The sequence below is a fragment of the Aythya marila genome (assembly GCF_965140915.1).
Source record: "Aythya marila genome assembly, chromosome: 8".
Lineage (NCBI taxonomy): Eukaryota > Metazoa > Chordata > Aves > Anseriformes > Anatidae > Aythya > Aythya marila.
The window spans coordinates 26,366,263-26,380,461 of NC_139049.1; the positions used below are offsets into that span (position 1 = coordinate 26,366,263).

A 14,199-nucleotide genomic window follows, 5' to 3' on the forward strand; every position below is an offset into this window, starting at 1 on the left:
TGTGTGTTGCTGAGCTGTTTCACAGAAGAAAACGGTCTGTGTTAGGTTTTGGGCACTTAAGTCTTCCTTAAAATCTCTGGTGAATGTAGGGTGTAATCGTGCCACTTGTGTTTGAAGTGACCCAAGGCATTTTGAAAATAACGAAGCAGATACCACACGTGCATGTATTACAACATTCTTACGTCCCAAAAAGCAACCCAGCCACACGGAGCAGGAGGGGTGGGCATGGTGGTTGGCGTGTGTGAGCCCCGTGTGTGGCGTGTGACAGCTCCAGGTGCCCGGCGCGCTGCTACCCGCCGGTACGTGTACGTCCTGGTCTCTCAGCGACTTGGCACGCTGCAGTCTTACAACAGGAGGAAGGATTACATGTTTTACAAAGCAGCTCTTACAGCTGAGATATTTAGCTTTACGTCTTTGCCTTCCCTTGTTTACTCTGGTCTCTTTTACCTGCCTGCCTCTGGCGTTCCTCCCCTCAGCACCTCATCCACATGCCACGTTGAGCAGCGGTGCGAATGAGGCTGCTCTGTCGTGGTTTCTCAGGTCTTAGAGGTGATAGCATAATGTGGAAACTTGGTGTGTTGGGGAGGGGGGGAAAGTCAATATATTTGGACTATGCTGGTGGTTTTCCTTCTTTGTTTGTAAGCTGACAGCCCGATGGAACTCACTGCCCTTAGCGTATTGTTTTTTTTTTTTAATCATGTCAGCCTTGCATAAGAAATGCCAACTAGCAGACATGAAATTTAAGCAGCCTTTTTGCCAAGTGCATAAGCTTAAGGGTGTATAAAGCGTTGAAGCATAATTATGTGCTAACTTTGTTAATACTACCTACAGCTTTTTAAAAAAAAATAAAAAATTGTTGATCCTCTTCATAATGTTAACAACTGGAAGCCTGGGGAAATAAGGTTTACAGAAAAGAAAATTATGAACTGATAATACAGGCTAATATGAACTTAACAGTGGAAGTGAAGAGATTTGGCCTGGTGTTTAGTAAATTTAAAATGTAACACTTGCTGGTATAATGTTAAACCTGTGCTAACTCTAGTTTGGTATTACTTTTGCCTGTTGCTAGTGTGATTTCCCTGATGACAGTTTACTCCATGTGTTGCCTGCTCTTTTGCATATGCTTCTAGGCAGAAGCAAACAAACAAAAACACATGCTAGACTGTAGATAATTAAAAAAAAAGGCTTAAAAATCTAATAGGTGTGAGAGCAGAAGTTCAACACATTTTATTTATAAAGGCATTTTTGCCTTTTGAAAGCAAAAAGTGGTTCTGAAAACTTGTTCTGTATGCTAATCGTTGTTCTTCAGAAACCAAGACCATCGTGTCTTTCAGTTTTTGGGGACTCTTAGCTGTTTGGGAATGACCTGCATTGTAAAATGTGACTCTATTAAGCAGTGTAGAAGGAATATTTTAGAAATTATTTGAGCTTGGTTGAAGATCCTGAGAAAACACTAATCTGCAGAGGTACAGTGATAATGTATAGAGCTATTTCTTCTAAATTGAGTTACTCTATCACCTGATGAGGAACACTAACATTTAATGGCTGAAAATGTAAATGTTCCTGAGAGAAGCTTGCTGTTAGAGCTGTCACGTAACACAGAACTGATAAGTCGTACAAGATTGATATGTTGATATTCTTAACATTTTTTCCTTAAGGACCAAAATAATGAGGAGAAGCACGCAGATGGACTTATAGTAAGTTTAAATCTAATCTTTATCTCCCTTTATTTCTGCAGAACATGTGAACAGAGACCTGAATTTCCACTCATTTTACAACATACTTCTTCCTTTCTCTAATACACTGCTTCAAGTGTCTCATTAAAATTACTGTTGAGTCATTAGCTGCTGAGGTTGCCTAACACCCTTGCCATTAGAAAATATAATGACCAGTTTTATGCCGAGTGTCTTAAATGGCAGTGTTATGACTGAACACCTAGATAAAAATCTGCCATATAAACAGAGGAAAGGGAAATTACTGGGATATAAATAGTCCAGTGTTCCATCGGAATATCTGTGTATGAAATAGATGAGCTATCTGTGTGCTTCAAGTAGTTTGTCTTCTCTGCAGTGCTGCTGCTCGTTTGGCCCAGCTGTATTCTGTCTGTTAAAGCCATGGCTCTTCTTTAATCCAACTTCTGCATTCTCAGTGTAACTTCTGTTCTCTTCGGTTTCAGTCACATGTGACTTCTTTTTCTTTGTTCTCTATTTGTCACTTGAGTACATTTCAGATGCTTTTAATAGGAGATCGGTTCTGTAAAACAACAGAAAATTATGGCTTGTTTTCATTACAGCTGACAGTAATTCCCAAGCTTTATTTGTCTTTTGATTATATACAGCTTCACTGGTATGGTGTTCTGATGTGAACTTTGGAGTAAAGATGCAGATAAGATGCTTGTTGTAAAATACACAGCTACCCTGTGTCACATAATTTAGGTCTTTGTGTAACAGGGCAGGTTCTGTTGCATGCCCCGGAGAAGAGAGGTCACGCAGGTCTGGCTACAGCAGTTTCCTGCGGTAGGAATGATGTGGACAGAAGATCTGCAACTTGGAAATTTCATACAGTTACTACAACTCAACGTAGTCTGAATTTGATTAGCCCCCATTCTAATTGTCAGTGGGCTGGCTTATGCTGAAAAAATACATGGACTAATGTAGCAGGGGTTGTGAAGGCTGAAATTTTGATGCTGTTGAGATCAACGTCAGCTTGAGTGTAAAGGTCAGGATTTCATTTTAAACTGAGGCAGGAATGTTTGATGCCATGGTGGAATTAGTCTTGTTCTCTTTGGGTGGCTGTTTTTAAATTGTCATTAAAATCAGAGAACAATACTTTAAGATCTGCCTTCATTTGTTTCTAAACTATGGAGGCATGCCCTAAAATACCTAAGGAGAAGCTCCAGTTCGTGTTGCGGAGTGGAGAATTATTTAAGAATAAGGTTACAATCCTACATACAAAGTCAAAGGTGAGGTTACTTCAATTTTATTTTATTTTTTTATCACACCAGTGTCCAATATCATCTATGTTATTAGTTTCCCTGACAACTGGGGGAGATGGAGATAGCAGTAGTGTCCTGTGTATCGTAGGGCCATCTCAGTTCTTAAGTCTCTTAGCTCTGAAAATGGGATCATAATTTTGAACTGCGAAGTTTGCGGGACAGGAACCTGCCTGTGTTGCATGCGTAATTGCACAACCAGTTGGAGTAATGGCTGAGGGAGGTTGGCTTTATGTTGGGATGCCATGGAGTAACAGTAAATGCACTGGGTTATTTATTTGCATACCAATAAGTGACACCAACAAAAACTTGGAAAGCAATTTTTATGCCTCTTTTTCTAACTGGAGATTTTTTAAGATAACCAGGGAACAATAATTTTTTTTTTCAAATGAGAGAAATTCTGTGCTATTAAAAAAAAAAAATTGTCACGGCTTCACTGGTTTTTAACATGGGACAAAGTTCCAAATAGTGGTTATCCAGGAGAAGAGGCAAGAATGCAGTCTGCCTGTTGTAGGAAGAGGTTAAAAGGACTCCATTTCCCTCAGTCTGCATGCACGTGAAAACTCACAGTATGAAGGGAGGGAAGAGCAGTTGGAAGCTTCTAAGTGCTTTAATAATCTAAGAGGATAGAAGTAAGCATACAGATTAAATTTAAAGGCAAAGCTCATCTAACTTTTTTTTTTAGCCAGTTTTTGGGGGTTTAATATCTGGGCTTGAAATCTTTAAATGGAAGCCTGGTAGCAAGATCTAACAAGCAGGCAAAGATCTTCACAGTTCTGACGTAGATCAATGTTTTTTAATTGCAAAATACATGGAAAAGGGTTTTACATGCCTCTTATCCAAGAACAATACCCAAATTCTGGTTGTTGCAAGTAAGCCTACTTGGAACAGAAAGAAATAATGCTTAGATGATTAAAAGTCAGTGAAGCAAGGCAAAATCTTGCCAGTTTGGATTAAAAGGCGTTGCAGTTGAGATTTCTGAGAGGTCTTTGCTGTATAAAAGCCAAGCACTCATCCTGAAGTCAGTGAATAATGAGTCGAGTTGGTGCTTTGCTTTCAAAGTGCCTGTGTTCACGAGTACATCGAAATGTCCATTACTGGAGATGCTCTGAAAACTGTCAGCTTGCATTCAGCTGGATTTTGGCAACAAAGTGGTGCTTCCTGGCTGTAAATGTGCTGATGATTCCTGATTTAATTCATGGGTTGATTTATTATGGTCTGGACAAATTAATTTCTGAACAAAATGTTTTCAAACTACTGATTACCTATCCTAATTTTTGCCAGATGATTTGTGTCTTACCTTTCTGCTCTTTGCATGCAGTATTTATTAATGGACATTAAAAGGAATACCAGAACCTAGAACTTGAAATAAGAATTCTTCATAGACTAGTAAAATTTGTAGCAAATTCAGTTCAGTATTTAAAAATTTGTGCAAAGAATCAAACTACTACTATTTTAAACGTATTTCTCATGTCCTCAGCTGTCGATTTGTGTTTCGCTTTCTCTCTCAGGAATTTGCTGTCTTGCATTTGAGCATTTCTTGTGCTCACAGTGTTCTCATTATCTATGCTTGTTTTTTTTTTTAATTGAGGAAAAAAATGTGCTTTTGTTTTTTTTCATCTCAGAGCACTATAAACCCTGTTGACGCAGTCTATCAGCCCAGTCCTTTGGAGCAGCCGGTGATCAGCGCAATGCCTTCCCAGACTGTTATACCTCCAGGTATGCTCTGCAGAGACAAGCTCAGTAGAAACGTAGAAAAACAAGCAGGATGCAACTGTGCTCTAGCTGGAGGGGCTACATAAAGGTGGAGAGCTTCTGTGTCAGACACGCTGTGTAGAGGTGCCCACTGCACGTGGTGGTGGATGCTCACCACAGTGGTGCAAAGGAAGGGAAGGGAGTTAGTGCCACTAGTTCTGCGGATAAGCTGATCTGTTTTACTTGTTCTAAGTTACCTGCCTACACTTATACTATACTTTCTTAGAAGAAATTAAACTACAGTTTTGTGAAAATAGAAGTGCATTCTAGATAACTAATGTCAATTTTTAAAACGTCATCTTTGCTTCACAAAGAAAAAAAAAGCGCTAGCTGACAACAATGGAAGCATGCTTTTTCTGAGTGGCTTTTGTAGGCAAGCATTTATTTTTTGAAGGCCAGTTGAAATAATGCAGAATCTCTTTCCCAACAAAAGTATAATTCTCGTATTTCAATGTGACTTTTGGGTTTAACGTATCAAACTGTGCCCTAGAACCCGCTCAGTTATGCAAGTCAGAGCAGCGACCCTCGTCTTTGCCAGTGGGACCTGTAGTAGCATCTCTTGGAAATCAGACTCCAACACCAAATAGTACAGGTACAGTGCTGTCTGAATGTCTGGTGTTCAAGAAACTGAAACTGAATATATGCTTTCTGTATATGCTTTTCCATCCTTGACTTTGACAGTTTTTGTTTGTTGGTTTAATTAAACCCACAACGTTTAATACTCCACAGGAAGTGGGCAATCAGCACCGAGCAGCAGCCTCACTTCTCCAAGCCATGTCAATCTTTCTCCGAACACAGTTCCGGATTTTTCTTACTCAAGCAGTGAGGATGAATTCTATGATGCTGATGAATTCTACCAGAGCAGTTCTTCCCCAAAGAGATGTATAGAGTAAGTAGCTGAAAGAACACAGTATATGCTGAATAGGTTTTTTGTTTGTTTGGTTATTTTTTTGTGTGTTTGGTGGTGGTGGTTGGTTGGTTGATTTTTTAAAATCTCCAAGTACATGGCTTGTCTACTTGTAGTCATTACTTAAGCTAAATAAGCAAAGAAGACAGATTGGCTTAAAAAAGCCAATCCACTCTTTATGCAACAGAATAAAAATACCTCATCCCCAAGCATAGCTGTCTGTCAGGGATGCAGTTTCCTCCCCTGTTCCTTCCCATTCCATCAGACATGTATGTTGACAAAGCTTTTAACACACATTGAACTAGGGGAGCCACCAGCTCAGAGAATTAGTCTGAGACTACAGAGTATTTCATAGCTATTTGTTTCATAAATAGCTAATTACTCGTCACATTAATTAGAAAAACAAGACAAACAAAACCTTTAAGTTGCTGCCTTCCCCCAAAGTCTCTATTTCTTCTTCTTTTTTTTATTGATCAGAAAAATAATTTTAAGAGATGCTAGAGTTTTCTTAAATTAGCCTGCAGCACATATACTAAGCTCTGTCAGTAAACTCCTTAGGAAATTGAAGCCTGTGTGTATCAATATCTGATAATTTGGTTTGAATTTGTTCATTGTGAATCTTGAGTCCTTATTACTCTTCTTCAGTTCTTCAGGTTCTGCTGCAGTCCTGACTCGCAGCAGCACAGGAAGTAGTTTGAAACGTCCGGATACCACAGAGTCCCTCAATTCTTCCATGTCGAATGGGACAAATGACGCTGGTGAGTAGATTGCATGAACGTTTAGTAAGGAGCTCTTGATTGTTCTTCTATTTGTAAACTGTGTTGTTACGTGTATGATGGTAAGTATGTGGCGAGATACTTGTGGAAAATGGTTTATCTACTGATTGTAGATAAACCTTTACTGTAGATAAACCTACTTAGTTGTTTTAACTAAGGAAAGATTGTTGAATGGTGAAATTTAAAAATTGTAGTTTTATGAGTAAGGCCTTTCTGACAGCTGAAATATTTATGTGCTAGTTAAATGTAGACAGTCTTTGAAGGTTTAGAGAAAAAAACATTTTTGTCTTTTTAGATCTGTTTGATCCTCCTGATGATAGAGATGATGATGGGGAAGGAGAATCAGTGGAAGAACATAAGAGTGTTATCATGCATCTCTTGTCACAAGTTAGATTAGGAATGGACCTAACAAAGGTAAGCTTGCCGACTGTTCATGGGGAGGGAGGCAGTAAACTGAGAGTTCTGTATGAATTAGTTTAATACTGAAGTGATAACCTAACTTTACAGTGGTTCTTACAGCTAGTTAAGCTTTAATCTCTCTGGCATGGTGATTGCTTTTTAATTGGAATTCTTACTAGGAGAGGAAATAAGTGCTGAATAAATACATCCAACTGCTAAAATCTGATCAGGAAGGGAGTTTGCTATGGAAAGCAGATGTGTGTTTTAGGAAGCTGAAGGACACGTAAAACTTTACTACTGGATACAGCATCCCTCTTACCCCAAATTTACAGGCACTCTAAAGATCAGGTTCAAAAAAAATGAAGATCTTCAATATCTCACTGTAAATATATATATATGTGTGTATATATATATATATACACACACACATACATGTGCACACACACATTTGTATATTTTTAAAAATTATATATGTAATTATATATATAAATATATATTATATATATTTACATTATATATATAATGTAAATTATATAATGTAATATATATACATATATACATAATAAACCACTGTACATAGGACTGGCAAATAAAGAGCTGGATTTCCTGAATATGATTCATGTTGGCATCTGTCTTAACACTGCATGAACACCATTCAAAGTGTTGATCTTTCTCGTCAGCTTGGTTAAATTTAAACAACTGATTCCAAATAGAAAAATAACAGAGGTAATAAATCCTACCATCGTTTCCCTTAAGTAGATGACTTTAACTGTCTAGTCTGGAACTTACAATAGACAATAAGAAGATCTGTATTTCTGGGGAAATAGGCAGCAGCACACAGATAAGCTACCAAAGGCTTCTGAACTTCAGGTAGTTCTGAATAAGAATTGCTACAAAATATATCTGTTTTGGGAACTCCTGGAGTAGTTGAAAAGATACTCGAACTGCCAAGAAGCATCATGAGTGTGCTTCTTGTCCGCATCACTTTGAAATCAAGAATAGCAACCCACACTGCTTTCCACGGTGGTTTATACCATGCTGAAGCAGATGAGGGTGATCCGCAAGAATGGATCCTACAGATGCTGTTGTGGAAGAAAAGTAAAGTGGTGGGGGACAGATTAACCTTCATCTTGATAGAAGCACTTAAGATAATATGACTACATGGAATGAGATTTTGACTATTAACTGCAAATTAAGTGTTCATATAGATGAAATTGAATGATCAGTGTTACTGTAATTAAGATCAGCTTTTGATAAGCTCAGCCATGTGGTTGGATATGCCCTGAGTAGGACTAGAACATCTGCAAGACAAAGGCAGCTCAGCTTAAATCTTTGGTTTTATGGCAGATCCAACTGACCTGCTTTATGTGAGAACTCATCAGTAGGTTTGAGAACACAATTACCTTACGGGTACAGGGTGCCTTGGGTGGTTTGTAAGTCCAGTTACAATTAGGATGTAGAATGCTTTTGTGCAGGATGTTGAAATACCATGATCTGTAAGAGCCCTTTTTCTTTACGCAGGTGGTTCTTCCAACATTTATCCTGGAAAGAAGATCACTGTTGGAAATGTATGCTGACTTCTTTGCACATCCGGACTTATTTGTCAGGTATTCTATGTTTAAAATAGAGCATTAACCGGTTCTTTTATTGTTAATGGCCCTCATGGGCTGTCGAAAACAAGTTAGTAGTTTTGAAGAATAATGCTCAAGTTTTGATCTAAACTTGGAAAATGTTCCAAGTAGTCTACTCAAACCTTTAGCTGTGATTCTGTGATCCAGAAAGCTTCCCGCGTTTAGGGTATCCACTTGTATTACATGTTGCCTGTTCTTTTCTGTCTTGTCTCGTGTAGCATTAGTGACCAGAAGGATCCAAAGGAGCGAATGGTTCAAGTGGTGAAATGGTACCTCTCAGCTTTTCATGCGGGAAGAAAAGGGTCGGTTGCTAAAAAGCCTTACAACCCCATTTTGGGCGAGATCTTCCGATGTCATTGGGTATTACCAGGCACTGAAGGTGAAGATGATATGGTTAGTTTTCTAGTGGTATGTTTTTTGGTGTTTAGAACACATGAGAAAGATTCCTAAAGCTTTATTGTTTACTGACTGCAATGGCATATGCTGTGTTTCAGTAGCAAAATCTAGAACCTGTGGCAATTTCTTAAATGATAGTTCCATCCCTCCTTTCCCCCCTTTTTCTATGGACAGAGGTTTAAAATACCATGCATAACAAAAATTTGAGCCATTAGGGTTTTTTTTAAGAATGATTTGACTCGTTGAAAACATTCTCTTTTTGTTTTCCTGAACCATTTCATAGCACTGAATATTAATTCTCTTCTTTCCAAAGTTCTGATTTGTATCAGTTCCCTAATCCCATTTATTTTTAACAGTGAGGCTTCTTTCCGTCATGTAAAACCTGGAGAGCAACACATTTTTTCATATATATTTTATATATATGAAAATATAAATATTTTTTACATATATTTAATTATTGTCTTAAAATCGTTTTGTAGACTTTGAAGGGTATGAAGTCTTATCAGATTTGGATTCTGAGCTTGGATAATACTTCAGTTGTACATCTGTCTGCCCATTTCTCCTCCTTTTGTATTTTACTTCATATTTACTTCGTATGTCTGGTTCAGTGAAGGACAAGTAGCAGTGCCTCCCTTGTAATCAGAGACTGGTGCACAAGCTATGGTCAACACAGTGCCCCAGTGATTTTAGAAAGAAGTTGTAGCACTAAATATATACAAAGTGCAGTCTTCTTTATATTTTATTTTTATTATTATATTTTAAAACATTTCATTTAGTCTTCTAAATCTGGAAAATTGCAAATGAAGATGTGGGAAGTGCTGTTCTGGAATACTTCCCGTACCCCATGTGTAGTAGGTTTAAACATGATTGAGGCATAATATTTCATGTACTTAGTCTCTCTCCCTTTTTCCCCACCTCTCCCCAGTTTGCCCAAATATTTATTGTTTCTAAGGTGAATGTTTGAACTCTTCTTTGTTTGCATAAAGACAGTGTTGTATTTGTCCTTCCACTCCTAACAATGAATTACACTTTTTATGATTTGCCACAGGAAATGAATTGTTGTATGTGATGTACGATCTTACTGTTACTAATATGCACATCAGACTTTCTCAGAAGTAGAAATGAAAACTATTTCTGTCACCTATTTGTTATCACTTCTGAAGAAATTGAATAAGTAAATATAAATATTACTTTGTAACTGGGCTTATGCATAGCTCTTTGGGTTTAACTGTTGTTTCAGGATCATAGACATCTCCCCAAATACATTTATAGTTAACAAGAATAGAAACTGTATGTTGTATGTCATAGTTTCAGGAAGGAGTTATTCCACATTAAATTAGCAAATCAACAAATACACAAAGAACAGTTGGTGTATGTTTACTTTAAACTTCAAGCATCCAGTTACTTTCTAGTAACACTTTGAATGATGAAAATCCTCTCTATCATCACACAGGAGCAAGTTTCAGAAGGACCAGTTCCTTGGGTCAGTAAAAGCAGTGTAACATTTGTGGCAGAGCAGGTCTCTCATCATCCTCCAAGTAAGTTGACAATAACTTGGTTAAAAGAGTTGGCATTGGGTAGGAGCAAAAGTAAAGTCGGCTTTTGGTTTAAATTTTGGATTTAAATTTTCTCTTTGAATTTAAAAGCTGAAAGTTTTCTCTATGAACTTTTGTCATAGAGAGAAACAAATTGAAAATTCTGTTGCCACATAAATATCAGAGATTTCCTGATACAGGAATTTGGAAACAACAGTATTGTTGTCTTGTGCTGCTGTTTTTAATATCTTTATCTTCAGTTTCAGCATTTTACGCAGAGTGTTATAACAAGAGGATACAATTCAATGCTCACATATGGACCAAGTCAAAATTCTTAGGAATGTCTATTGGAGTTCATAACATAGGGCAAGGTATGTGTGTGTGTAAAGTTAACAACAGAACAAAAATTTACGTTAGGCTACTAGAATTTTTATATAAATTATTTTAAGTCACACTATAAAACACAAATGTTTGAAATTATGAATTCAGGGTGCATGTATTTAGGAACTGGAGATTCCTTCTGCAGACTGTGTGTGCTGAAACCACTTAGGGCCCAGTTTTTCCTGTGAAGAGCACAATTCTCCCTGCCTTCTCTAGAGGCGAGGCATTCTCAGCCTCTGTGAGAAATAAAGCTCTTCACCTTTGTGAAAGCTTTTCATAATGAAAAGCTTCACAGAGATTTTGCTGGATGTCTTTTAAATCTATTTTTCTTTTTCTTTGATAGGATGTGTCACCTGCCTAGATTATGACGAACACTACATTTTGACCTTTCCTAATGGCTATGGAAGGCAAGTAAACTCCGGTATTTTCATTTTTAATGCCTTGTAACAGATGATGTTTAATATTTACCTCTTAAAAGGCTATATATACATGTATACATATGTTTGTAATTACAGGTCTATTCTCACGGTGCCATGGATAGAACTTGGTGGAGAATGCAGTATTAGTTGCTCAAAGACAGGCTACAATGCTTCCATTGTCTTCCACACAAAACCATTTTATGGAGGAAAGAAGCACAGAATTACTGCTGAAATTTTGTAAGAGAGCAGGTTTCTTCAGTTAACCTGATTTTTCTCTACATAAATGCTGACAGTACTTTTAAAGTCAACAATGTGAAACAGCTGTCCTCATAATTAAGCTTATGATTGCTTGTCCTGGACTGCCATTTTACAGACAGGACTTGTGAGAGGAAAGCTGCCTAAATCTGCATCCTGGCTTGCCAGGCTCTCAAACATTCTCAGCTGCTTACAAAAAAACTTTAAGTTTTCAGTCCTGAATTATCCAAAATGTATTAATAATTACGTCTCCTACTAAAATACTAAAGCAAGTCTTGTAATACTGCTTCATGACTGCATGTCATTAAAGTGCATGCTGCAGACTTTTATATATTGATTTATACTTGTGTTTTGGTGAATTTTCCTTAGACACTACACCTGTGACCAGAGCAGTGGAGAATCTCGTGTTACTTAAGAGATCTGCTGTAATGTCAGTAAGCAGCACTGACAGAAAGAGATTGAAATCTTGGTTTTAAATCATTTCTTGACACACCTCATTCTTGAACTACTGTGTGTGTTTCCCAGTAGTCTGGGGAAAAAATTTTGAGTTCTTGAAGTCTTTTAAAACTTAAATTTATCACTAAATCTGTTTTGAAAGCCTGTTACTCGTTTCCTGAACTCTGAATGCATATACAGCCCTAAGGCAAGACCTGGCTCATGCTGGAAGAGCACTTCCTTGTAAAGTTTATCTAGTTGAACTAATTTATGAAAAAAAACTCATTTGCAAAGCTTTCACATTTTCTGTATTGGCAGCTGACATTTTTAAGGCCTTTAGATCAGACTGTACAGCAACCAGGATAAAGTTTTGATCCTTTGGGGTCTCTCTGTTGCTGTAATACAACTGAGAAATGTCTGTGTGTTTTTTTTTTTTTAGTTCTCCTAATGACAAGAAACCCTTCTGCTCAGTTGAAGGAGAATGGAATGGTGTCATGTATGCAAAATATGCAACAGGGGTAAAGCAGCTTTTTTTTCCTTCATCAAAAGTGGAAGATTGTGCTTAAAAATAAAACAAAATAAACATTAGTAGTTGACAACTCCTGTGAAACTGCCCAAAAGATCACAGGAACACTGAATTCAAGATAAAAGTCCCAAATTTACTTTGTTATTTTTAAGATAACTAGACTCTGTTCTTGCTATAAAAAAATCAAGAGATTGTTTGGGATATGTTTTCTGACAACCACTGTGTTAGAGTAAGAGGGTATGTAACTTGGTATATAACTTTTCAGTCTAGCTAAAGAACTGATTTTTTTTTTTCTTTTAACTCTCACTAGGAGAATGCTGTTTTTATAGATACCAAGAAAATGCCTACAATTAAGAAGAAGGTAAGGAAACTGGAGGACCAAGAGGACTTTGAGTCTCGCTGGTAAGAACTTCAATTAAACTGATGAATTAAGACCTTTGGGTTTTTGTAGGCTAGCAGTACGCAGTCTGACTGACCTGTAGCTCTTGATCACATCCTCACTGGGACCAAATTTACCTGGGGGGTCCAGAGAGTTTCACTACAGCCCTCCCATTTCTGGCACTATACAGTGCAGTTGTGGTTTAATATTTGTTGGTTTTACCTGTCCTTGGGATAGTTGAGGCCTACCCTAACTCAAATAAACAGTAACAACTAATAGCCAGTAGTCTGTCTTTACAACCTCGTAGCACTTCACATCTCTAAAGCATTCTTCTTTCCATTCCATTTAACTTTTTAAGCTTATGGAAAGACGTAACCTACAACTTGAAGATAAGAGACATTGATGCAGCGACAGCCGCAAAGCACGCACTTGAAGAAAGACAGAGAGCTGAAGCCAGAGCCAGGAAGGAGAATGAGACCTCGTGGGAAACACGGGTGAGCTTTATTCCAACAGTGTAAAAGTCTTTAAACCTGTAGCATTTTACTGTCCTTTCCACCTTAGGCATAAAAAGCTTACATTTAATTATTCCCTTTCCTCTAGTTATTCCATGAAGATGGAGAATGCTGGGTTTATGATGAGCCGCTATTGAAACGACTTGCTGCCAGTAAACATTAAGTGGGTTATAAAAACCGAACCTATTCAAGCCTTGGCTTAGCGAAGTTTACATCTGATACCAAGATAGTCATCCGTTGTCACGTACGTAACTCCTGGAGAACCTGTCCCCTCCCGTTGCAGTGGTTCCTATCTCAGGGATACCGGACTTACTGATGCAGATAAACAGTTACACAAAACAGGGAACGTCTTGGCTGTGCAGTAACTTACATGGGACTCTGCTAGACTGGTAGTAGTGTATTTGGGCCTCAAAGGCAGGCTCTTGGAGCCCTTTTACGAATGCTTCTGAAGCATGGAGAATCTGGGCTGTGAGCTATACACTTTGAATAACCACTGTGAAGGCCATGACATTTGGTATCAGTTGCATAATATTCCTGGGTCCTACATATTTAAAAAATATAAACAACACAGAAGAAAATGCAAGATGTCATTTAAAAAATCTAGGTAATGTTTGCAATGTGTAAATAGGAGGATTCCTTTGAGGGGAAAGTTTGTTAGAAAATGCTACATAAATGTTATCTTCCACCTGTATGATAATCAAATCTTTTGGCATTTCAGTGTCTTGCCCAAAATAACTTTGTTATTTTGAGATTAAAATGTAACCGTAGATAATTCTACTCAATGCATCTTAAAGCTTCATAAAATAGATTTTTCAAACTTCTCTTATGGACTTTTTATTTATTTCATAATAAACCTTTACAGCAAGACTGCAGCTGAGTGATGATCGTTTTATGTGAAAAG

At 37.6% G+C, this 14,199-nt stretch overlaps 1 protein-coding gene across 3 annotated transcripts in view; it reads left to right on the forward strand.

The window, feature by feature from the left end:
- OSBPL9 (oxysterol binding protein like 9) overlaps positions 1–14,165 on the forward strand; it is a 60,693-nt gene extending 46,528 nt beyond the window's left edge. For 2 of the 3 annotated variants that reach the window (XM_082765774.1, XM_082765776.1), the window contains 16 exons: positions 1,659–1,697; positions 4,618–4,711; positions 5,238–5,339; positions 5,477–5,636; positions 6,300–6,412; positions 6,726–6,844; positions 8,351–8,436; positions 8,679–8,853; positions 10,310–10,394; positions 10,652–10,762; positions 11,116–11,179; positions 11,288–11,428; positions 12,321–12,399; positions 12,718–12,809; positions 13,145–13,280; positions 13,387–14,165. In XM_082765774.1, the coding sequence (XP_082621900.1) occupies positions 1,659–1,697; positions 4,618–4,711; positions 5,238–5,339; positions 5,477–5,636; positions 6,300–6,412; positions 6,726–6,844; positions 8,351–8,436; positions 8,679–8,853; positions 10,310–10,394; positions 10,652–10,762; positions 11,116–11,179; positions 11,288–11,428; positions 12,321–12,399; positions 12,718–12,809; positions 13,145–13,280; positions 13,387–13,461 (1,671 nt within the window). In that variant the 3' untranslated portion in view covers positions 13,462–14,165. The remainder of the gene's footprint in view (positions 1–1,658; positions 1,698–4,617; positions 4,712–5,237; positions 5,340–5,476; positions 5,637–6,299; positions 6,413–6,725; positions 6,845–8,350; positions 8,437–8,678; positions 8,854–10,309; positions 10,395–10,651; positions 10,763–11,115; positions 11,180–11,287; positions 11,429–12,320; positions 12,400–12,717; positions 12,810–13,144; positions 13,281–13,386) is intronic. The other variant, XM_082765775.1, reaches the window with a different exon arrangement.
- Positions 14,166–14,199: the final 34 nt, after the last annotated feature.